This window comes from Urocitellus parryii, chromosome 9 (genome assembly GCF_045843805.1).
Source record: "Urocitellus parryii isolate mUroPar1 chromosome 9, mUroPar1.hap1, whole genome shotgun sequence".
NCBI lineage: Eukaryota > Metazoa > Chordata > Mammalia > Rodentia > Sciuridae > Urocitellus > Urocitellus parryii.
In genome coordinates this window covers 131219829-131244957 of record NC_135539.1, presented here as the reverse complement: position 1 = coordinate 131244957, position 25129 = coordinate 131219829, and the positions used below count along the sequence as shown (strand labels likewise).

Below are 25129 nucleotides of genomic sequence, written 5' to 3'. Positions count from 1 at the left end.
CCACAGACCCGAAACACTTTGTGTGCAGTCAGCAAATTCATGATTAATCATGTCGAAGAGTTTGTTGTTACAGTTGACAGGAGGAGAGCAAGGGTAGCTGTCTGTCCTCAGGTGCCCGGAGGAAGGATAGATGGGTAAGAGGTCCAAACCTAGGAGGCAAAATTGATTGAGGAAAGGGGACCAATCTGTGAAGGTCTAGCTTTCATGAATTGGTAATGTGCCAGCATACTGGACTTCCGCAGAAAACTTCCAGTGCAGCAGTTTTATTTAGCTAAGAAATACCACAAAATTGGGTCCCTTTTCTTTCACAGAATGCTGGCACATCCATTTCAGGCCAATGTCAAGAAATCATAAAATGTACAGAGGAAGAGGTCTTCATTTCAGGGATATAAGATCACTTTGAGTGAAATTTGAGATGTATAAAAATGTCTCCATTCCAGGAATTGCCTGCCTGGTAGTGATGATCAATTTCATAAGCCAAACCAGACACTCTTCTCACAGAGCAGGATGATCCAGGACCACGGGGCCTCACACAGAGACCACTCGCCAACCGCCAGCCAGGCATTTGCTTAACATGGCCTGCCGGCCTGCTGGACGGCTCTTCATTGCACACACTCAAGACCTGTGCAGAGGATGTCAGATGTGTTCCAGAAACTAGGTGCCCCTTCACTTCTCTTTAAGTGGCCTCCTCCGTCACTGGGCTCTCTGTGTGCTCTTTCTTAGGAAGGAACCTCCAAGTTTGCAAATCTGGACAGCAGTGTGAAAGAAAACCAGAAGCGAACTCAGAGGCGGCTCCAGCTCCAGAAGGATATGGTGTGTCCAGCTTTGTTCCTTCCCGAGAGCCCACAGGAGAGCGGCCTGTGGCTGTGGCTGGGCATCAGCGTCTTTCAGTCTGCAGGGCTTCCAGGCTTGACTTCATTTGTTCTTAGCAGCCCTGGGAGTTCTTTAGGAAAGATATTTTTATTCCCATTTGACCCAGTAGGAAATGAACACTGAGAGCTGCAAATCATGTTTTCTGGAAAAGTTCTGTTCTGACAGTGAGGGCAGGTTTGCAGCAGGTGCATCCGCCCCACTCACTCCTGCATTTAGGTGCTGGGGCCCGCTTGGCCTAGCGGCCTCCTGGGCTTCCTGCCTTCCTCAGCTTTTGGCAGATGATGGCCAAGGAAAGGGATTGTCTGCCAGCAGGAGGATTTGGTCTTTGTACTCGGAGATCATTTCATTTCTTCCCAAATGCTATAGACATTGCCCAGGTCTTCTTGCTAATCCCAGGGACTAACCAAACCTTTCTAGTTTTTCAATACTCAAAGGAGTATCTAACCTCTCTTCTTAAAATTGAAAGATATTATCATTGTTCACTGTATTTTTAAACTCCTAAGTTTTAGCATAGAGGTGGGGAACCAGATATAGGAGATTAGAGACTGACAAAATAAATATTCTCATCCCTGCCTTCAAAGGATTTTCTCCTTCTTTGGAAAGCTGGACATAAATCAAAAATATTTTGAATGCTAGGATTCTTCTGTAATATAAAGCCTATAAAACTCACAGTGTTTCAAACTTTCGTGGTTGTTCAAAGGCAAGTTAAAAATAGCTGTTACCAAAGTGGGGGAAAAGATTATTTTAGTTCAGGGTGAGACCTTGTCCATATAATGAGAAGGACAAACTGCAGCTGACAGTGAATTCCTGAAGGACAAAACCCTTCTTGGTGTGAACTGGCTGGGGAAGTGGCCAGCCTCGTGCCAAGCAGCCTGGCCTTGCCCCGGTTGAGGCTGTTCCTGCCAGAATTTCCACAAGGACCTTAATACATTCAGGATGAGATGTCCTTGGAAGCCTCCTTTAATGTTCCCTGCAGAATGGTTAGTGCCTTGGTGGCCTTGTGAGATGGACACAGATGAACTGCGGTCATGTATTGAAGCACTTCTACCTTTACTCCAGTGGGCAGTTTTGAAAACTGAATTCCATTTGAAATAATTGCAGAGGTACAGAAAAGTTGCAAGAATAATTACACAGAATTCTTTAAACCCTAAAGTTTATGTAAACCCTTCACCCAGTCTCTCCCGTTGTCAGCTGCTTCTATAACCTGGCGTGTCTGTCAGTACTCAGAAGTTGACACTGGTGTGGTACTGTTCCCTAAAACTCAGATTTTGTTTGGATTTCACCAGTTTTCCATTAGTCCCAGGACCCATCCAGCGCAGGACACTGTGATGGCCATGTCCTCCCAGGCTCTTGTGGTTCATGATGCCTTCTCAGGCTTCTCTTGGTTATCATGACCTTGAAATCCTAAGGGGTGCTGTTCAGGTATCCTGCAGAACGTCCAACAGTCTGGGTTTGTCTTTGCTTTTCAAGTGACTAGACTAAGGTTATAGGTTTTTTTTGAAGAATGATAAGAAGAAGTGCCCTTCTTGTCACATCATATCAAGGAGTGAGTGGTTCATCTGGTGTGACTCTGATAGTGCCACTGCTGATGTTGACCTTCATAACTTGGTTAAGGCAGAGTTTGCTAGGTTTCTTTCTTTAAGGTTACTGTTTTTCCCTTTCTTGCATTCTTTGAAAATAAGTCACTAAGACTAGTCTGAGGGGCTATTTTAACGTGGCACCCTATATACACTTGTGATGCACACTTATCCATAGTGTGGTGGCCCACTCTTTACCAGTGGTGAAGCCACCACTGTCCAGGGCCATTCCAAACCATCCCAAGTGTCCATACACTCTGAAAAGTGAACAGACGACCCACTTACCTGAGTTAAAGCAAAATGTGAAACCCACTGTGAACACATTTGAATGTATGCCTGTGATTTCCTGGTTTTGAGGCTTGATTGTCATGACTTGAAAGCTCGACTTTAGATCATGAAGTTCTTTTCCTATTTGTGAAGGGTTTTCAGAATTTCCTGTCATGGAGGTTACCACTCAGAGCCCCATAGTCATAGTCCTTGAACAGGTCCATGTCCTCTAGTGTGAAGGTCACTGAAACCCTTAAACTTTTCAATAACAATAAAGACAGCTGTTCTCTGATTATTCCTAGGGTGTGATGCAGGGCACTGTACCCTACTTGGGCACCTTCCTGACTGACCTGACCATGCTGGACACTGCTCTCCAGGATCACATCGAGGTGCGCTCCATGCAGGCAACACGATTGGGCCTGTAGCTTTCTTCTTAGATTTCTAGAGAGAAATTTTCTTCTGTTACTCTCTACTGGGAGCCTGTAATGTGTGTGGTATTGTGCTGGGTGCTACAAGAAATACAAAGAGCAACACCAAAAGATAATGCCAGCTGAGTCTCAAAAGCTAGTGGAAGGAAGGGCATATCAAAGTAGGCAGCAATCAATAGAAATAGAGAGTTTTACAAAATTGCGGGTAGTCGTGATTAGTAACAGGAGAGGCTGTGGTGAGAAGGCCTTGCTCAGACATGGCCTGGAGCAAGATCTGGGTGTGGGGGCTTATGCTGCAGGCAGAGCTGAAGGAGCAGAGGGCCCTGGCACAAGAGTAAGTCAGAAGTGAGGCAGCTTTGTGAATTTTCAATTCCCATTTTTTGGTATTTTGTATTGCCGTCTGTTCTGGGGTGTACCCTTCCACTCCTTCCCTCTTTTTCTTCTGGAACATGGAAAGAGGTGAAAGCCAGTCCAACAAGCCAACTTTGTTAATAACTAATAAGATGTAAGTGGGAAAGACATTAGATATTTGAACTGATATTTAAGGCTTGCTGTGCATTTAAGTGAATTCTGCTTTGTGGGTTGTCATAGCTTCATTATATCCTAACTAAAAAGAATTGTATGTCACTTCCATGCTTGTCCTCAGTGTTGGGGACATGTCCATTTATTTTGTGTTTCCTGGAGCTCTGGTCTCTTCCCACCCTCTGCCTTAGCTTATCTCAGGAAATACCCCTCAGCGTTGGGGAATTTTGGGGAGTGACCAAAGATTGAGAAGTTAAATTGAGTTGAGCCTACTGAGAATAGGAGTTGGCCGGGGAGGATGAAGAATTGAAACTTAACTTTTCATGATGCTGTGCACAAGTGACTTCCCTTTTGATAAACCATTGACAGTTTGGTTTCCAGCATGAGTCAGTGACCATCTGTTTTTGTTGCTTTTGATCAAGGAAACAAGTGTAATGGAATATTTACTCATGCGTTTGTCTTCACTGGTTCTGCAAATGTACTTGGATTCTGACTTGTGATATTTCATCATTACTATTTTAGTTGATTTCAGACATTTTAAAAGAAAGCATAACCTGCCCATTATAAATGAAAAGAATGTTTTTGCTCTTTTCTTTCTTTTTTAAACTAGGGATTGAACCCGAGGCCTCATGTTTACTATGCAAATGTTCTACTACTGGGCTATATCCCTGGCCCTTTTTGAAAAAATTTGAAAAGAGTCTTGCCAAGTTACCCATGCTGGCCTTGAATTTGTGATCCTTGCCTCAACCTCTTGAATACCTGAAATTGCAGGCATGTGCCACCGCGCCCAGCTAAAAGAATGTTGTTGTTTTTTTTTTTAAGCAAAAGATGGTTGTCTTCCTCATAATATCCATAATTATAGGATCATTAATAATTAGGCTTGGGCTGGGGTTATAGCTGTTTGGTAAAGCACTTGCCTAGCACATATGAGGCACCGGGTTCGATCCTCAGCACCACATAAAAATAAAATGCATTGTGTTTATCTACTAAAAAATTAGGCTTTATCGTTCCTTTCATCTATTTTAATGTGATCTAGCACAATATTAGGCTGTGTTTCAAAAGTAACTTGGTGGTCACCTTGTTTTTTTAAAATTTCTTTCAGGGTGGACTGATAAACTTTGAAAAAAGGAGAAGGGTAAGTAGAGGTATTCACGGTGGCTTTTCATTTTACTGCATCTGGGCATAAAAAAAAATAAAAGAAGCAGGAACTTAAGGGTTTTTCTGTAGAGGCAGAAAAAAAAGAATAAACACTTACTGAACATTGATCATATACCACTGTGCTTGGCCCATTCCTATCCATTAGCCTCCAAGAGCCCTGTGAGGCAGGTCTTATGACCCTCAGTTCAAAGGTGAGGAAACCAGGACTCAAGGGATTACATGACTGGACCAGAGTCACCTGGGAACAGAGCCAGGTATAGAAATATTTTCCTGTGGCTCCAAAGCCCATTATGAAATGAGGACTAATTCCCCCGCCCCTCATCCTTTTTTACACCTAGCTTCAGCAAAAACAGATTCACCTACTTAATAACAATGTACTGTGTACTTCAGAACTGCTAAGTGTTCTTCCAGATAAGAGTGCTGGAGTAGTTCATAGGTCGACGGCCTGGTTTAGTCATTCCACAATGTATACATATTTCAAAACATCATGTTGAATATACTATTTTTTATTTGTCAATTGAAAAATAAATTCATCCTAGTAAGAAGAGAGGTCTCCTAAAAGTAAATGACATAGAAGAGTTCACAAAGAAGGTGACCTCTGGAAGGTCTGCTGGGGAGAGGAAAAGAGATGTCCTTTGCTGTTAAGTGTAAGCAGTTATTCGTTTCCTTTCCTCTCACCATAGCAAGGCATGTTCACTTCAATTTGAATCTTTCTCTGGATAGAATAGTTATGAACTGTGCTAAAAAAAGATAAATCAGCTTTGGAAGTTTGCTATGGTTTTTGTCTCAAATGTTATATTTAAGAAGACATTTAAATGATTCGAGGGAAAATGAGTGAGCAAAATAATTCGCCCCATGGTGCTCTCATTTCTTTGTTTTGTTTTATATTGTTAGCAAAATTGAAACTAGGATTGAACCCAGGAATGCTCCACCACTGAGCTACATCCCCAGCCATTTTTATTTTTCATTTTGAGACAGGGTCTCATTAAGTTGCTGAGGCTGGCCTTAAACTTGCAATCTTCCTGCCTCTGCCTCCCAAGTCACTGGGGTTACAGGCATACACTACAGTGCCCTGCTCTCTATTTTTTTTTTTTTTACTCATTCATTCATTCTCTCATTCCACAAATATACTACCTAACATGGGGGCTTGGGGGTTGCAGCATAGAAAACCCAGAGCTCCTACCCTCATAAAGTGTATAGTCCAGGATGGAGTTAGGCAAATCTATAGGTGGTTATAAAGCCGGATAAAGGCTGTGGGCAGAAGTAGTAGATCTTGAAGAAGCAAATAGGAAGGACATCTGTCCCTGATCTATAGGGTCCAAGAAACATGCAGGAGAAAATGACATTGGAGTCAAAACTAAAAGAGCATAGGCATGATAACCAGGCTGAGTTCATCCTTAACAAGACACTAACACGGACACTGAAAACTTTCTGTCACTCACAGAGTATACTTTATTCTCTAACATGACAATTCCTTAACAATATTGAGACCAAGAGCTGGGGTCACTGGATGGAAAGTTGAGACCCAGAGGATCTGCCAGTCCTCGTATTACTTCTCGTAGCCTATAATGATGTGTTTTTTTTTTTTTTAAGAAAAATTCTGTTATGCCTTCCCAGTAAACCATCTTTGTCCTTTAACTTCAAAATAAGCCTGGATGATAATCATTTTTCTTTTAAGACTAAGATGTTAAACATTTGGAAAGTCTGAATATAAAACCTAAAGCTAAAGCTTATACCCATTGCTGACTTAAAAAATGAATAATTGAAACATATAATGAAGTATAAATAAGTTTGGACATAATAATATACTCGCTTCTCTTGTGAGCTTTAGAAGACTTAGTTAAATGATTTACTGGGGTAGTAAAAACCTAAGGATTCAGGAAATCTAAACAGTCAACTTTATGAGACCTTGGACTGTTTAGACATTCAACCCTACCAGAACTTATTTATTGAGGGTAAGTAAGGGTTGAAGAAGCTGGGGATGGGGAACAAATACTGGAGTTCAAGAATTTGTTTTCTTTTAAGAAATAGAAAAATTTCACATAATTTACAAAGAAAATGGAAAAGAGAGAAAAGACGCCGTTATGACTGGGCGGTGACTAGTTTGGTTGACCTTGGCGACTTGTTTTATTCATATGAATTAATTTTTCAAGAAGAAAAGAGAGTGGAAAATTAAAGCAGACATGAACTTCAGAGGTTCAGAGATAGATTATTTTCTTATTTTTTCTGCACTGGGGATTGAACCCAGGGCCTCCTGCTTGCTAGACAAGCCCTGTACCTCTGAGCTACACCCCTACACTCCAAGTTAGCAGTATTTCAGAGTCTGCTTAGATGGTTTTCTGCATATATTATCCCAAGGTGTTATATTTTCATGTTTGAAAGGTCTGACTTGGTTGGCCTTCCTGTTCACTTCTTTTGGTTGTTTTGTCTGCTCTAGGAATTTGAAGTGATTGCCCAAATAAAGCTCCTACAGTCAGCTTGCAACAGCTATTGCATGACCCCAGACCAGAAGTTCATCCAGTGGTTCCAGAGGCAGCAGCTCTTAACAGAGGAGGAGAGGTAGGCTGGCTGGTGGACTGCCCGGGACTGAGGTGTCAGCCTGAGGAGCACGGCCTCCAGTGCCTTCCTGGGTGGCCGCAGCTGGGATCTAGGTCCTTGGTCTTCAAAGGAGCATGGCATAGCAGGAAAAGCAGGACTGACATTGTGGGAGGGCGTGCCTTCAGAGTCTTGCTCTGCCACTTTCCTACCCTGTGGCCTCGAACACATCTTTATTTTTCCTCATCTTCTGGATGCTCATCTGTAAAGTGTTCCTTCTGAGGCTTAAATGGGCATATTTGGGAAAGCACTGTCAGACTATGAATTATCACTACTACCACTAGCGAGGTCACTGTGTTTGTCACAAGTGTTAATTGGGGAGCTTGCAATCCAGGGAGAGAAAGCGATGCATGAACATTTGAAATATGGTGCAAAGCTCAATGCTACAGAGCCCACGGGCAGGAACATGTTCTGTAGCCAAGGAGGGAGGAGGATGGAAGGTACGCGGGCATCACACGCAGGCTGGCTGGAATGGGGGAGACCTCACCAGGAGAAGTTGGGGAGGATGCTGCAGACAGAACTGAGCAGAGGTGGGGCTGGGCTGGGGATCAGTGGGTGGAGCGCTTGCCTGGCATGTGTGAGGCACTGGGTTTGAGTCTCAGCACCACATATAAATAAATGAGTAAAATAAAGGTCCATCAACATCTAAAAATACATATTAAAAAAAAAAAAAAGAGCCAAGCAAAGGCCTGGCAGCTGACAGGCATGGCATTTGGAGGAGTGGTGAGGACTGGGTATGGGCGGGGCAGTGCTTGCTGAGCATGGAAAGGCGCCAGTACCCCTAGTGCTCTGGCTGTTGGCCCAGCACGGGTTCAGACCTTACCTGTAGTCTGGTGGTTACACCACTTGTTTTTGCATTTTTAGTGGTTGCGGGAAAAATAAAAACAAGAGACTAGTAATATGACATGGGGCAGTTTTTTTAAATTCAAATTCCAGGATCCATAAATAAAGTTGTGTTGGCACACAGCCCATTCATTTACATCTTATCTATGGTTCCTGTCTGGCTTTACAGACAGTTGAGTAGCTGCACAAAGACCACATGGACCACAGGCCTAAAATACTTACTATCTGGTCTTTCCAGAAAAAAGTTTGCTTATCTTACTATAGACTGGGGAATTTCTTTGGAAGTTTATTGTAGGGGAGAGTGAAAGTTAGTCTTTGCCAATGAGGAGCTGAGAGTTAGAGGAGTATTAGAACTATTGGTGACAGTGTTTGGATTCAAACTCAGGGCTCTTTGATTTGTGGTGTCAGGCCACCATTTCCATGTGCTTTGTAACCAAATACTTCTGCTAACTAGACCTACAAGCTTTTGTGAGACAAGTATTTCAAATCAGATATAAATTCCTCTTGTCCTGTGGCCTGTCATATAGATGTCTAAATCTGGAGTATTTTTAATTTGGGATGTTTTGGTGATTCAGAATTGCATTTATAGTCATGTGTATATATCTTTACAGATCATGTAGTTGCCTATGTCTAATCAAAAGGTAGATATTTTACAAAAATCTCTTTCATTTCCTGGAGAGAAGAACAGTCCTATATGTATACAAATACACAAAGTAATTAGACGGAGGTGGTAGAGAAGAAACAGGAGGGAAGTGATGGAGGCCGACTCTTCCCCTGGCTTGGCAGTGGGAGAAGAATGATCAGAAAATAGAGTGGAGTCAGCTTTTGACGCTGACACATGTACGATCCTGGTATGCGAAGCTTGCAGAACCAAATGGCCTGAATCCAGGTGCCAGTGGGTGGAATGAGGGGATAAGCCTCACAGTGTAAAATTTTAAAATCTGGCCAGTAAGTAAGTACCCTCTGACAGTCAGAGGTTTCCTCTAAAATAAAAACCAATAAATCATGTGAATTTAAACCTGTTCTTCAGTTCTCCAACTTCGACCTCATCAGCACCCCTCTCTTTCCCAGCTACGCCCTCTCCTGTGAGATTGAAGCAGCTGCTGAGGCCAGCACCACGTCTCCCAAGCCTCGGAAGAGCATGGTGAAGAGGCTCAGCCTGTGAGTACCACCCAGGGCTCCTGTGGCCCAGGGAAGGGCTCAGCAGAGTGGGGGAGAGGAAATGTATCCAGCCAGGTCTCCATGAGTCAGGGTAGAAGTGAAGGACACTCAAATAGCTGATCTTTCTGTCATGAGCTCAGAACATTTGTTAAATGCATTCATTCCTCTCTGCTCCTTCCTCTGGTGTGAACCTCCGTCACCTCCTGTGTAGACCACCCTGCCAACGTCTTTGTTGTCTCTGGGCTGTCCCCTTGCTCTGGCTTGCGTTCTCCACTAATAGCCTGGTGATCTTTTGAACATAGATGATGTTGCTTCCTTACATAGAAACCTCTGAAGGTATTCTGAATAAAACCTAAACTCCTATTTTTGTCTTTTAAGCTCTGTTACCTTGTCTTTATCTTTGATGCTGATGACTGAGGATCTTTCTTTAGATCCATTCATAATTTTTCATGAATCTAGCAATGAGTTTTCTCTTCCACAGTTATTTAACCCTTCTACTGAGTTTTTAATTTCAGTTATATTTTTCACTTGGAAACAAAATTTTTCAAATTATTCTCTTGTGTTTTTTGTCAGTGGCTTGCTCTAAATTCTTGTTTTTATTTTCTTCTCTTTATGTCTTTAATATTTTAAATCATACTTATTTTATAGCTTTGTCTTTGGTAGACATGCAATCCTTTGTTGAATGAATGAATAAATTACAAGTTTTTTTCTGACAGTTCTCATATCTGAAATTTTCAGGAGTCTAAACCTGTTGTTTGAGCCAGGTGTGGTGGCTCATACCTATAATCCCAGTGGTTTGAGAGGCTGAGCCAGGAGGATTGTGAGTTCAAAGCCAGCCTAAGCAACTTAGCTAGACCCTGTCTCAAAATAAAGACACCAAAATAACTGGAGATGTGACTCAGTGCTTAAGTACCCCTGGGTTCAATCCCTAATACCAAAAAATAAAAAAAGTAAAAATAAACCTGTTGTTTGTTATGCCTTTTGACTTTCCCTTTGAGTGGAATACTTCTTTGTATGTATTTTTATAATTTTTATTGTGGGGGCTGGAGATGTGGCTCAAGAGGTAGCGTGCTCACCTGGCATGCGCGGGGCACTGGGTTCGATCCTCAGCACCACATAAAAATAAAAAATAAAGATGTTGTGTCCACTGAAAACTAAAAAATAAATATATTAAAAAATTCTCTCTCTCTCTCTCTCTCTCTCTCTCTCTCTCTCTCTCTCTCTCTTTCTCTCTTTAAAAAAAAATTTTATTATGAGCTCATTTTTATCAGGGAATTCTCCATAGTCTGGTTGTAGGTATATCCCTCTAGAAAAATTTCTTTTTCTTTTTCCTCCTCTCCTCTCCTCTCCATTCCTCTCCTCTCCTCTCCTCTCCATACCTCTTCTCTCATTTCTTTTCCCTTCCTTTACGTTCTCCCAGGGATGTCTTGGCCTGAGAATTCCTAACTTCTAGACCTCATAGGTAGCTAATCCGGGTGAGGTACAGGCCAGGCTCATACATGATTTCCAGGAGACATTTTTCTTCCATCCAAGACAGACAAGCTTCCCTGCTATCTTCCTGTGTCAGTAGGAAGACATTTTTCTAGGCATTCTCTTTACTGAGAGTACAGACTTTTGAGGACCCTGGCTTTATATAAGGGGTTTTGGTTTTAACTCTCTACCTTTTATAAAGCGAATCCCTCATCTCTGAGTCCTCTGTGTTAAAACCCATGATCAATGCATGCTATATGCATATGTGGCAAATCACACTGAACTCCATTAATATGTATAATTAATATGTGTTTAATACGTTTTTATAAAATATGCCACTCTTTTGCTGTAATTTGTGCTTCCCATTTAGCAGAGCAGCTGGAGAAATAGCTCACATGCTTCCAGTTTTCAGTTCCTTTTCATTTATGTCCTGTAGGGATGTCCCTTACTGTCTTGCAAGCTCAACTGAAAGGAGTTTTAAACACTGTTTTATAGGGGAAGGGTTTGGGTTATTATAGGTCACCCGATAGTTGGAAGCTGAAGTCTTCCTCCTTGGTTTCTTATTCAAAGCATGACGACCTTCTTCAGTCTCATGAAGTTCCTCTCAGGGTAGGGGCGATAGGGTATGGTGATGATGTTTTGATCCCTGTTAAAAGATGAAGGGCCATTGACCTAGAAAGACCCCAGTTTAGTCAGCTAAGCAGTCTATGTGTACTTTGAAGCTGGAAATAACTTATTGGGACAAAATGTTTACTGCTAGTCATTAGAAACCTATTTATAGCAAACATTTTTCTAAAATACTAATGACCTGTCAAGATTACAAGATTGAGAAACAACAAAAACTTAATCAGCACAAAATATTTGCTCCATCATGGATCCAGATTGATAATGGCCCAAACGCTTGGCCTCTTGTCTTTTTGCAGACTGTTTCTGGGGTCGGACATCATCACCAGTAGCCCTCCCACCAAAGAGCAGCCCAAGTCCACAGCCAGTGGGAGCTCTGGGGAAAGCATGGACTCCGTGAGCGTGTCATCCTGCGAGTCGAACCACTCCGAGGCCGAGGAGGGCTCTATTACTCCCATGGACACACCCGACGAGCCTCAGAAGAAGGTATCTGCTCAGCCCTCTTCTTCATTCCTGCTGCGGGCGCCTGACATAATGTTTGCCACACAAGGAATGTTTGCTTTTAAAAAGTTTATCGCTCTGCAATATTTTCAAAGTCAAGTTTTAAAAGAGGTATCAAAAGCAGAGTTCAATCTAGAACCCATTCCTTATAGAGATAGGTAGAAAAGCAGGAAGAAGGTTGTTTTCTTCATTTGGCCTTTGAATTACTATCCCATAACCACATCTAAAGGTTCTGGAGGGTTGTGACCTGTAACATAAACTATACTTTATTCAGGAGAAGCAGGATTGCTTAGAAGGAGTGCAAAAGCCAGAGACAGAGATGTGTCAACTTGTTTGTTCCGTACCTTGCCTTGGCCAAGTTTTTACCATAATAATATTGCATAACAAACCACGCTAAAACTCAGCAACTTGAGACAGCAGCCATTTATTCTTTCAGATACATCTAAGGGGTTGGCTTGTTTGTGTCAGGCTTGGCCCTAGGCCACAGTTTGGTCCAAGTCTGCTTCACCTCCTGCCCCTCTTTGGACTAATAGGCTACCCAGCATATGCTGTTAGCACGCTAAGACAGCTGAGGAAGGGGCGAGACCAGCCCTGCAAGCACACAGCAAGCCTTTAATTACACTGGCTAAAGCAATCACACGGCCAAGTCTTACAGGGAAACATGCTCCCTGTGACAAAGAATAGCAAAGAGCATGGGTGCAGAGTGCAGGGGAGGGTGAAGAGTTGTAGTGGTCAGACAGCCTCTGGTGTCTGAACAGATGGACAGTAATGAGAAGAGATACAGGAATTCTCGTGGAGTTTCCAATTTTCATGGCTGCATAAGTACGTGAAGAGAATGTGCACTCTTGTGTACACATCTGCTTCTGGGCAAGGAGCTTGCGTCAGAGATGAGCTTTGCTATGATTGGAACTTACACCATTTGATGGGGATTTTGGGCCACCAAACTTGCTGTGTGGTGACCTCTGGCTTCTTAGCTTGAGTTTGGGCTGATGAGGTGCCGTGTTGCTTACGGTTCCTCCACTTCATTTGTATCTGGCTCTGCAAGGGGACCTGTGTTTCTTCACATGGTGTCATCAGCAGTAACGTGTTATCTGGGATCCCTGAAGTGACTTTGTCGAGCAGTGGCATCAGGCTCAGGAGTCATGGAAAGAGATACTCAAATGCTGCCCCAGTGGGATTCTCCCCTTTCTGCTCTGAGTCCAGGAGATTCAGTCCTTCATGCTCCCAGTGTTGAAGGAAAAGCCCCGGCATTGTCTATCCTCTCAGGAGTCATGTCTCCTAAACCAGGAATGTGACCATTCTCCATGGTCTGACTGACACACAGTGTTGGATCTGTCCAAATCTAGCATGAAGTGTCCGATGGGTTCTTATGTGGTCAGGCCCCATAACTGATGGTGGATGATGTAGAAGAGGGGCTTCTGAGGCATTGCCTGCATCTGCGAGGGATTCCTCCCTCTCTGGAAAGGAGATGGAGAGGTGCAGAGGAATCGTGTCTAAGTGTAGGCCATTCCTTCTGAAACCATGCAGAAGCCCGCGTGCTGTCGTTCACACCTCCCTGGCTTTCTTTCGCCTCATCTCTTACCACACTGTCTCTCTGATTTCTTGTTCGAGTCGTGGCTTTGTATTCTTTGGATGAACCTTCCTCACAGTTGGAGTTTCTGCACAGTGAAAGGTGGATGCTTGCCTTGGGTGCAGGGAGCTCCTGGGCTGCAGAGTCCCGGCATGTCACTGGGAAAGGCCCTTGGTTCTCTGCTCAGTGCATGGCAAGGCCTGGGGACTTCCAGAGTCCAGTACTACTCTGTAGTCCTGTGAGGACACCAGCAGCCCTCAGGCTGGCCACGCTCCTTTTCCACAGCTAGCTGTGAGGTGGGCTCCTGAGAGCCGGGTGGAGGCGTAACTGGGGCCTCTCTGGCTTCGTCCTCCTGATCTGATTCCTGAACATTTATTTTTACACTTGCTCCTCACCGCTTCAATTCTCAGTAAGAATTTGAGGGTTCATTAGGTAGAACCGCTCACCATTAGAACTCCTATAACCCAGTCATCCTCAAGGCTTTGCCTTAATTATAAATGTTGTTAGAATCATGGAAAGTCTAACAAAAAAGTTTGCATGGAGGAAAATGAAGGTGAAAAAATGAAGGTGGACCTTTCTTGGCTAATACAAGAAAAGTTATGCTGTAAAATGATCCACCCTCAACCCTCACAGCGATTCCCTTGGGAATATAAGCAAAAAAAAAAAATTTTTTTAATGTAATGAAACCACATTATGATAGAGCTACACAGTTAGACTCTCTACCAAAATTATCATATGAGCTTCCTGGCTGTCATTAAACAAACCACGCAGTAGAGTTTAATGTGTAGTTATGCCTCAGGAAGGAGAAGCCCCCAGGAAATATGACAAAGGAGACTCCATTTCCTTAGAAGCAAGATTATCAGAAAGCTAAAATTCTTAGTCCGTTTCCACAGAAGGGCACACAAAGATGGAAGAAATTACTCTTGTTTTCTAAATGGTTTTCAGAATATTTTATAAGACTAATATGGTATAATTTAATTTCACTAATTCTTAGAAATTACTCATAATTTTCTACAATAAGAACTGATCTCTAAAATGTTTGACCTTAATGATTTTTGCAGGGGGGGGGATAAATCCTATTGAATTTTTAGCTTCCTCTCTATTTGCATGTCTTCAGTATGTCATTGATATTGCATGTATGATAAATAAATGGCTGATCACAAAAGCCACATTAACAGTAGCACCCCATTCCCCAACTGTTCTTGATAGAACATGAACATATACATGGTTGGCTGTAGCAGCCAGTGTAGAAAGTGGCAGAACTGCTCAAAGGCTGTGTCTCCTGGACAAGTCACTTTATTCTCTGAATCTTATTCTCCTCAACTTTATAATGCTCTGCTTTTTGTTTACAAGAAAGTTGCAAGATCCAAATAAGGTAAGATATGAAAGCTGATCACCAACTCACAGGGCTGAATGTAGCGAAGATGCTGGGTTAATTCCCCATGTAAACTTCGCGCTTGCTCTGTGAACACGACGGTGGGGGTCAAGGAACTGGGTGCTTGTCGTGGTAGTATAGTCAGCTAGCCGGGTGAACCTGGAGCCAGTGTGCTCTCTGGGTCTCAGGCTCCTTGGCCTTAGAAAGGGAATGGGCCCAGGTGACCTCCAGGGGCCTTTCCAGCAGGAATGTTCTACTCTGAGCTCTGTCATCTGTGGTCCTCATCCTGGAAATATCTAACAACACAGACTTTTCCTCCTACAACAAAACCAATTATGAAGTGAAATCAGGTTAGAATGTTCTTCGTGGCCACGTTGAGAACTTTGGGGCTCAAGGCCATGAGACTGAATCAAGTGTTGTAAGGCTTTCCTCCAGCCCTTTAAGCCTCCTTCCTTCCAGAGCCCATATTGCCTCTGGTTTCTGGTATCTGCTGCCATCTGCTGGTTAGCTTCTGTAAGAACAGTTAAAAACTAGGGAAGTGAGAGAACACCTGGATACAGTGATTAGGTCACCCTGAGTCACAGGTAAACATGTGCCATGGGAGTGGGAGGCGCTCACACCAGAGGCAAGTTGCTGTGGGGAAAATATTTGAAGTTTATTGCTCTCTATTGCTACCTCTGATTTGAAAATTGCAAAGTGCACTGTTGGCCAAGTTCTGATAGTTTCCTTCTGGGATGTGTTTGCTCTTCCAGCTCTCTGAGTCCTCCTCCTCTTGTTCCTCCATCCATTCCATGGATACAAATTCCTCAGGGATGTCATCCTTAATCAACCCCCTCTCCTCCCCTCCATCCTGCAACAACAACCCTAAAATCCACAAGCGCTCCGTCTCCGTGACATCCATTACCTCCACAGTGCTGCCTCCTGTTTACAACCAACAGAACGAAGACACCTGCATAATCCGCATCAGTATAGAAGACAACAATGGCAACATGTACAAGAGCATCATGGTAAGGAGATGGGGTTTCTGTCTGCGCGGTCCCCCCAGAGGACACCCCTAAATGAGTGCGATATTCCCACATCTGTACGTTCACACAGAATGATTGTGTCCAAATGCCAACTTCTCCCTGGGTGTGGATGAGTCGTATATTTCCATCAAGTATGTATACCAACAGTGCACACAGGATATAGTTTTTACATCTAAAAATTATTCATCCAGTTCAGTGTCATCCTTTTCAAAATTTTCAGTTTGGGTGACTGTATGGCTATATTCCAGGGAAGATGCCCTGGGCTCCTACCTTCTTGGAAGTTGTCTTGCATCAGGGTTTATAATTGAGTCAATGTGCATTCTTAGTCTTGTGCTTCCTGGTGAACTTTTTCTTCCTTTAGTCATCAGGATCAAACCTGATGTTACTAAAGTAGATGATCAAGCTGGAGATACAGTTTTAAGTTTCTTATAAAAACTGCCTTTTCCTTAGGATAGTTAAAAAATGCTTTTAATAATGCCCATCTTTTTGGAGTACACACAGAGATTCCCATGGTGGGTGCGTGAAGTCTACTATGTTATTACAGAAACAGACTCCTTGCTGATAGGGCCTCTCGGGTCTTGAAAGTCAGATTCTCCTTTGCAGCAGAATCCCATAGCTAATTCCACACCTCCCTCCCCACTCACCTCTGTGAGGACCCAGTGAGCAAATGCAAGCTGAGGACTGCCTGTGACACAGTGGTGTGGAGGCGCTGTCCTTTAACATTCCAGAGAAAATCTTTGCTAAGACATTCCTCAAATCTACAAAGTAGTTACTGAACATTTGCTGAGTATATTAGTCATGGGACCAGGCTTTGAGATAGGAACAAGAATGAGATATTTCTGTCTTTGAGGATAATAAAAAAGGTTATCATAAAAAAGGGGAGATCATGAAACATTATTCAGAATATGCTAAAGGCTCTAGCAGAGGCCAGATTAGATTGGACAGGGTCTTGTGGCCCACACAAAGGAGTTTGTGTTCATCCTACAGGCGGTGGGCTCTCATTGAAGGCTTTTTAGTAGTCAGACTTGTTCATCAGCAAAGCAGCTGCCCTTGGGAGACCTGTTGCTAGAGAGTGGGGGAGACTAGGAAAGGAGCGGGTAGGAGGTGAGATGGGCTTGGATGACAGTCATATGGTGGATACATAGGGAAGGCTTCTTAGGAGATGTTATGTAGCTTCAGTTACTCTGGGGGGATGTGGGACGGGCGGATGAGAGTCTGGCCAGGCATCTTGGTGTAGTGCGGCTCTGTCAAGTGAGATGCAGACTACTGGAGAACCAGGCTTGGGAGGGCATCTGAGTCAGAGCACCAGGAGGACCAGGCATTGCCTGATGGACAGTCAGAGGCAGGGGTGGTAGGAGGCCGGTGCTGAGATGAGTACTAGGAGTGGTCCAGCCACCAGGGTGGACATAGTCATGTGGGAGTGAGTGTATGATGCGGCACAGCTTGACTGGGAGTGAGGGAAGGGCTTGTAAAAGAGCCTCAGAAGGCCAGAGAACCTCCGGGAAGCAAGGTCCTTTGTTAGGTTGCATTTTCAGCATGGCCTGCTCACATGGCTTCTCTTACGTGCTAAGCGAGCAGTTTACACCTGAGCCACAACCCCAGGCCAAGAAGTGTCTTCTACCACCAGAACGCTCTCAGTGACATTTCTGTCCATTTGGTAATCCCAGAGATTTCCTGAGATCTCTTAATGCAGTGTTTATGGTTTCAGGAATGTGCATGAAAGTGATACTGAAGCCTCATGCACTAACTGAGCCACCAGCCACATGTGGCAATTGAGCATTCGAAATGGGCTAAGTCCAAACTGAGATGAGCTGTGAGTATAAAATACATCCCAGGGTTTGAGGACTTGGTACAAAAAAAAGAATTATAATATCTCATTAATAATTTTTCTATTGATTTTATATTGACAATAACAGTTTGAATGCATTGGGTTAAATAAAATATATTAAAATTAATTTTGTGGGCTGGCATTGTAGTTCAATGGTAGAAGAACACTTGCCTAGCACGTATAAGGCCCTGGGTTTTATCCCCAGTGCTATAAAAGCAATATTTTAGAGAAAAAAATTATTTGTTTTAATTAGTTATACATGACAGTAGACTGCATTTACGTACTTTGATATATATATGTAAATGGGATACAATTTCTCATTTTTCTGACATACATGTTGTAGAATCATATTGGTCATGCAGTCACATGTATACATAAACCAATAATGTCTGTTTCGTTCTACTACCCTTCCTATCCCACATTCCCTCTCTCCCCTCCCTTCACTTCCCTCCACCTAATCTAAGGTAACTCTATTCTTCTCTAGTGCCCTACCCTCCCTATTGTGAATTAGCATTCAGCCTTTGATTTTTTAGGATTGGCTTATTTCACTTAGCATTATATTCTCCAACTGATGAAGGAGCAGAGATGTAATTTTTTAAATTTTATTTTTCAAAAACTTTTTAGATGTGTCTGCTAAACATTTAATGGACACATGGCTCACATCATATATCTGTTGGCAGGGTTGGTTCAATATAACAGTATATGGTTGCATGACTGAGCTAATAGTTACTGTGACCATTAGTTCTCCTCAGGAGCTTCTAGGTACAAAGTACTAAAATCCCAAGGACAGCCTTTGGCCTCCTTCAATCTGTAGCCTGGCTTTATGCTTAAATAGAAGGCTGGAGCCTAATATTCACCCCCCGGTGGTGTCCTTAAGCTTCATGCTGTTAGTTCGGTTTGACCCAGTTTGGAAAGAATTTCCTTCGAACTATTGAAAAATTATTTTCCTTCTGAAGAATTTCCTGTGCACCAATTTTCCTTTTGCAAATGGATATACCAGACATTTTGGTAATAGACAAGTGAACAAGATCTTTATTGCTTACAAGGACCCATTGTAATGCATGTTGTTTATTGAATCACAAACACCAGCTGCTGCCCTGAGTAGAGGGAGGCATCTAGGCACTGCCATCCTCGGGTCACATTGGCAGAGTGTCTTGGAAGAGATTAGACTGTGTGTGTGTGTGTGTGTGTGTGTGTGTGTGTGTGTGTGTGTGTGTTTCTCTGCAGTCCTCTTACCTCCTGGTGAGAATAGCTTTTTGTTTTAAGCAAGAATAACTGAGTTTTCCTTACTTCTGTCACGTTTAAAGAAATCACTTGAGGTATGGAGCATAAGTCAGCCCTCCAGTGTGGCCCTGCAGTGGCTAACTGGGGCAGAGATGAAGAGAAAATCAGACTTGTGCTTTTAAGACAGTTAGAAGCTGATTTTTATTGAAACATAATTTACATATAATTTTACATACAGATCTTAAGAGTTCAGTTCTTTGAGTTTTAATAACTGTATATGTTTGCATAACCACCACTCCAAATCTAAATTGAGAACATTGCCATCCCCCTAAAATTCCCTATGCCTCTTCCAACTGGTCCTCCTTAAACCTTGAGGTTAGTTTCTAATACCACCAACACAGGAGTTTTCATTCCTTTTGTTTTTGAAAGAATAGATTCCAGTAATGTGTCATCTTCTGGGCCTGGCTTCTGAGATTCATCCACATTTTTGCACAAGCCACTTCTTGGTTTCTTCTGTTGTGAATATGCTACAGTTTCTTCTTGCTATCTTCTGTTCTCTGTTGATGCAGATTCAGGTTGATTCTAGTTTGGGACTAGTCTAAATAAATCTGCTGTGAATATTTGTGTATGTGTCCTTTTTTGGACATTTGCTTTCATTCCTCTTTGTAAATACGTAGGAGTGGGATTACATAGGGTCACGTGCTTTCTGGAATGTGGCATAACTGTAGCCATCTTGTTGTAACTGGTCCCATAGCAGCAGCTCAACACACAAGGCTCATCTTGGTCCAGCACTGATAGTGTGTTACATTTTCAGACCCCTTTGTGGATATACTCTTTCATTGTAACTTTGACTGTTGCGGGGGCAACAGGCCGTGCAGGTGTTCTCCCATTTTAATGTCCTTATATCACTGTTCTCATGCCAAGAGTCCCTTCTTCCCAGAGAGGACTGTACAACACAAGACAGCAAGAATGAGAGTGTCAAGAGAGTGCTCCCAGGAAGCATGGAGCTGCTTTACAAAAATTCCTTGTCTTTGCAGTTGACAAGCCAAGATAAAACCCCCGCTGTGATCCAGAGAGCAATGCTGAAGCACAACCTGGACTCAGACCCAGCCGAGGAGTATGAGCTGGTGCAGGTCATCTCAGAGGACAAAGGTGGGCACATGCTCCTTCTTGTTGCAGCATATCATATTGGTCTCCAGTTGGTGGAGGCAGAAGGAGATCTTTTTTTTTTTAATTGGAACCTAGGGGTGTTTTGTAAATCGTTCAGGGGTGAACAGCAGGGTGAACATCATGCTGTCATCTCCCTTGGAGAATTGAGCATCTCAAGCAGCTTTGCCCAACCCCCACCCCCAACTCTTGTTTATCTTTTATATATGTGTGTGTATATATATATATATATATATATACACATGTATATACACACACATGTATATATGCATATACATATATACATATATATTTTATAAGTTGTTGATGGACCTTTATTTTATTTATTTTTTTATATGCAATGCTGAGGATTGAACCCAGTGCCTCACACATGCCAGGCAAGTGCTCTACCACTGAGCCACAGCCCCAACCCTATCCTGCATTCCTGCTGAGAATTCCTCCTGCCCATTCTTTGTATATTTCTTATGAGCATTTTTCTCAGGAAAGCTCTCTCTGTCAGGAGGTGGGGAGTAGGTAGAGGTAGTCTGTTGGGTTTTTGCAGATGGTTACATGCCTCCTTTACCCAGTAATGTGTTTCTCAGTAGTGTGTGAACCTGAAAGTTAGCGGTTCGTATAAGAATTTCTCATTATTTCACTCAGTCACCTCTGGATGTATCTATTTGCTAATTTGAATTGGGATAGTTTCTTGAGAAAAGGGGACAGGCTGGTTAATAAGTCCTCTGTCAAGGCAGGGGAGTGACTCGGCCAGAACAAGTCTCTTTCAGTGTAGGGCAGCCGCACACATAGTCAGTGAGGCCAGCTCTGTCTGCTGACACAGCCAACAGTGCTGCTGTGTCTTAATGGAGGGCTCTGTTCATCTGCAAGGAAGGCTCTCCCCAGAAAGGAAGAGCAGAATCGTACAAGTTGGGGGTGAGCAGAGGGAACAGCTGTTCACACCATTTTGACCAGCAAATCACCCAGGCCTCTCTCTCGGGCTCAGAGGGGAAGGGCTAAAACTAAACTAGTGGCTTTTCCAGGAAATGAAAAGCAACAGTCTCTGAGAAACTCCTTCAACTACCTCTTGGAGGTTTTGTCATTCCTTCAGTTGAGCCTCTGTGTGGGGACAAAACTTCCTTAGTTATAACTTTTTAGTGCAGTTGCAGTTAAGATTCTAAGCCCAGAATTTGTCTCTGGGATTTTGCCATATGTCCCACAACAACGCCTGGTGAGAGTAGTGGTTCTGAAGACCCAGGAGCCCTGAGGTGCAGCCAGGACCCAGCTGCGACCACCAGATGTGTGGTCTCAGACAAGCCCTCGACCTCCACAGGCCATTGGCTATAACCAGTTAAATGTATATAATACCCTCTGATTCCTCATGCATTGTGGGCGATACTGAAGATTATAGAAAATAATGTTCCTGAAGGTGTGCTGAGGATATGCTAAGGGTGGGCAGGAGCCCAGGAATACTTTGGGGGGGTTTGCTTTATGGCACAACTGTGCACAAAATGTACCATGGTCACCTAGAGGCTGTTGGCATCAATCTTGCTGGGGGGTCTCAGCTAGAGAGTTTTCTTAAGGCTCCTTCAGTCGTGTTCTGTGGGTCACCTCCCCACTCCACTGCCACAAAGCTAAACGTGCACATTTTCCATTTTTATTCTGTTTGAATTTTTTTTAAAAGAAACCTGTTATGCCTGAGTGCTAAAATACTACAAATCATCTCTTAAAAATAAAAATGAAAATAACTTTGCTTTGATAATTTCATATCACACTCAGAGCAATCCTTGTTCAGAAATTGCAGATAACTGGTTGAGATTTGCTGAAGTCAGAAATGGTTTAGATGTTAGCAGATAGGCACTGCTTCACATGGGTGTTTATTTAATATGAAAATGCAGACTCTGGACAAAACAGTGATGCAAGTAGAATAACTGGGCCAATGTGGGGTTACTTTAAAAAGATGTTTTGTATTCCAAGTGAAGCATTTTAGAAAATGCTATAGATTTTCTGTTTGTTCCCATGTCATTGGGTTCCTTTAGTCTTAGTGAAAATCTGCTTTCCCGTTTGGAAAATGGACCGCCAGAATAAGGACGGCCGAGTTCTGGTTCCAGTCCTGCTGCCCCCTAGCTGTGGTCCTGGGAGTCACAACTTCTCTTGGCTTCTGCTTCTGTTAATTAACCTTAAATTCATGGTAGCGGGTATCTTAAACCTTAGTTGCTCTTAGTTTTTTGGAAGGGGATTGAGATGTTGTTGGGACCAATTTTGTGGGTAGTGGTCACATTCCAAGAACTAAGGGCCCTCATCCCATTCCTGTGTCTGGGCAAGATTTATCCCTGCCGCTGTCATGGCCTGTTATGGGCCCCTACGTAAGCTGACTGCCTTCACTTTCCTTTTGTTTTTCAGAACTTGTGATCCCAGACTCAGCAAATGTCTTCTATGCCATGAACAGCCAAGTGAACTTTGACTTCATTTTACGCAAAAAGAACCCCATAGAAGAACAGGTGAAACTGCGCAGCCGGACGAGCTTGACATTGCCTAGGACAGCTAAACGGGGCTGCTGGAGCAACAGACACAGCAAGATCACTCTCTGAAAGGGGCACACGTGGCCCTTCGCTTGCCACAGGCCGAGCAGGGCTGAGGAAGGCTGTGGTGATTGCAATGACCATCCAGTGTTAGAGGATCATTGGTGACATCAGCAGATATTTATTGAGTACTTAAGGTGTGCAGAGCACTATGTGGGGAGATTGGACATGACTTGACAAGAAAAGGATGAACTAGTCACTGATTTTCTTCGACCTATTTGAAGCTGAAATACAAAATTATCCACATGTGTAAATATATATATACACATATATTTAGTGTGTATGTGTGTATATATATGTAGATATATAAGAGGGACTTTATGGGATATTCTGGACTATGGAAAACAAATTTGCACAATGACCTAAGAAATTGAGGTCACTTTTTACAGGGAAATAGAAGAAACCGAGAACCGAAACTCCTACCTTCTGAGTTACCAGGGTCAACCCTAGGAATGCAGATTGTCCTTTGTGCCAGTATTACCTGAAGTCTGGGCTTAATTTTGGTAAAGGGAGAGGATTTCTTTCTCAATCAAGTGCCACCAGATAAAACAGTTGCAGGGGGCCGGAACTGCCACAGGCTGAATGAAATGCCACTTTGGGAAGGGTTTGGATGAGTCAGTGGCCTCCTACCTCTGCCTGCATCTGCCACTCTCTGCTCCCCAGGAGGGCAAGGAGGGACTCCAGAGGCCCCTGTGCCCCACTGGTCGCCATCACAACACCTCTAGAGTCAACATGAGCCCGGTTCGATTTCTGGAAACCCTGTTGTGTTTGTTTTCTCTCCTAAAGAACATATCATACTCATTGTTGCACAGATAGCCATGTTCTTCAGTAACTTATCAGCCAGGAAAGAAAGCGCAAAAGAATGATGACCTGTTTGGATGGACCCTTACCTGTCTTGGAATGCCACTACTTCCTTGCCTTTTCTGATCACCGTTTGCATGTAAAATTGTCTGGAGTCCTTTGCCATCTGGATCCTAGTACCTCTATTATGTGCAATTTGTTCCTCAGGTGTAGACATTTCTACTGCGATTGACTTCATTTAATCATTTTGAACCTGTGAAAGATTCCTGAACAGCAATTATCCTGTTAATAGCCCCTTGAAGATGATCCCTGCTGATAACAGCATCTATTTTGCTTATTAACTTTTATAGCATTCCTGTGCCTAGTCATGGGGAAAGAAATGGGACTGCATATATTATCTCAGTCCTTTCTCAAAGAGGTACATTTGTCCAGATGGAATTGATAATGTTGTTTTTTCAGGCCCCATACTGGCTACAACAGTGTCACATTAAAGTGACATTTTTGTCTCTAGTAACACCATCATGGTCTCCCTTCCAAATCTGAGCTATGCTGGGGTTTGAACTAAAAAGCCATATGTGGGAAGTTGATATGTGTAAGAAGCACTTTCAGATTATCTTTTTTTAAGAAAAGAATTTCCCAAAATACCAGTTTTTATTCCAAAAATAAAAAGAATGAACCCAGAATATGAAGTACAGATTGTAACATGGATCTTTTTAAAAAATTTCTAATCCTGTTACAGCTCCCAAAGGTTGTGTGGGATTGATGTTATGTAAATAGACATGAATTCTACAAGAAACACCCAAACAAGTTCAGAGATTTGTGGTAACGGACCAAAGAATGAGCCAGAAAGTCCTCAGATTTCCTTGGTCTTTCTAGGAGATTGGACTGTGCATTGTAAAGATCGACTGGGTTTCAACTAGTCGAGAAAGCACTTTCTTCTGTTTGTGAGCCTCCAATTTATGCTTTTGTGAGGGGAGGAGAGAGGGTCAGGGTCACAGCCATCATGGAGACTGAAGTAAAGGTAGCCCCAGCCTGGTGCAAAGGTCAAAAAGAAAATGTAGAACCATTGGCCTGGTCTAGGGTGTGGCTACCAAGACATACATGTTGTGTCCATGTGCTCGCCCTGTGTTTATACTGTACATGTAGAGCCTAGATTTATATACTGCAATGTAAAAAAAAAAGTATATATATATATATATTTACCTTTTTTAAAAGATAATGGAAATTCCAAAGTAGATAAAACATGGCCTCATTTATTTAATGCTACTTTAACTGTCTTAGTTTGCTTCCTGGTGGACAGCCGGGCAATGCTCTCAGCTGCTCGCATGCTTGTCTCTCTGCATTTCCATCATCTGTTTACCTTTTGGTTAAACTAATAAACTGGTTTGGGACTTGGTTGGCATATGCTGCCAGACCCGAAGGGATTGTATCTGGAGTGTTAATCAGGAGGGTTCTGGGTTCCAGATAAGTCAATAAGCCTTTTGGAAGCCCACTGAGAGTCAGGTGAAAAGCTGAGGGAAAGCCAGTTGGAGGGGGTCCTCTCCACCAGCATGTGTCATGAGCAT

General features: G+C 43.0%; 1 protein-coding gene across 2 annotated transcripts in view; it reads left to right on the top strand.

Annotated features, from left to right (window-relative positions):
- The window catches only part of Rgl1 (ral guanine nucleotide dissociation stimulator like 1), a 145761-nt gene extending 120813 nt beyond the window's left edge, over positions 1 to 24948 (top strand). For both annotated transcript variants that reach the window (XM_026392845.2, XM_026392846.2), the window contains exons 10-18: positions 724 to 813; positions 3020 to 3106; positions 4770 to 4802; positions 7263 to 7384; positions 9335 to 9424; positions 11818 to 12004; positions 15717 to 15971; positions 20079 to 20193; positions 22585 to 24948. In XM_026392845.2, coding sequence (XP_026248630.2) covers positions 724 to 813; positions 3020 to 3106; positions 4770 to 4802; positions 7263 to 7384; positions 9335 to 9424; positions 11818 to 12004; positions 15717 to 15971; positions 20079 to 20193; positions 22585 to 22772 — 1167 coding nt within the window. In that variant the 3' untranslated portion in view covers positions 22773 to 24948. The remainder of the gene's footprint in view (positions 1 to 723; positions 814 to 3019; positions 3107 to 4769; positions 4803 to 7262; positions 7385 to 9334; positions 9425 to 11817; positions 12005 to 15716; positions 15972 to 20078; positions 20194 to 22584) is intronic.
- The last annotated feature ends 181 nt before the right edge of the window (positions 24949 to 25129 follow it).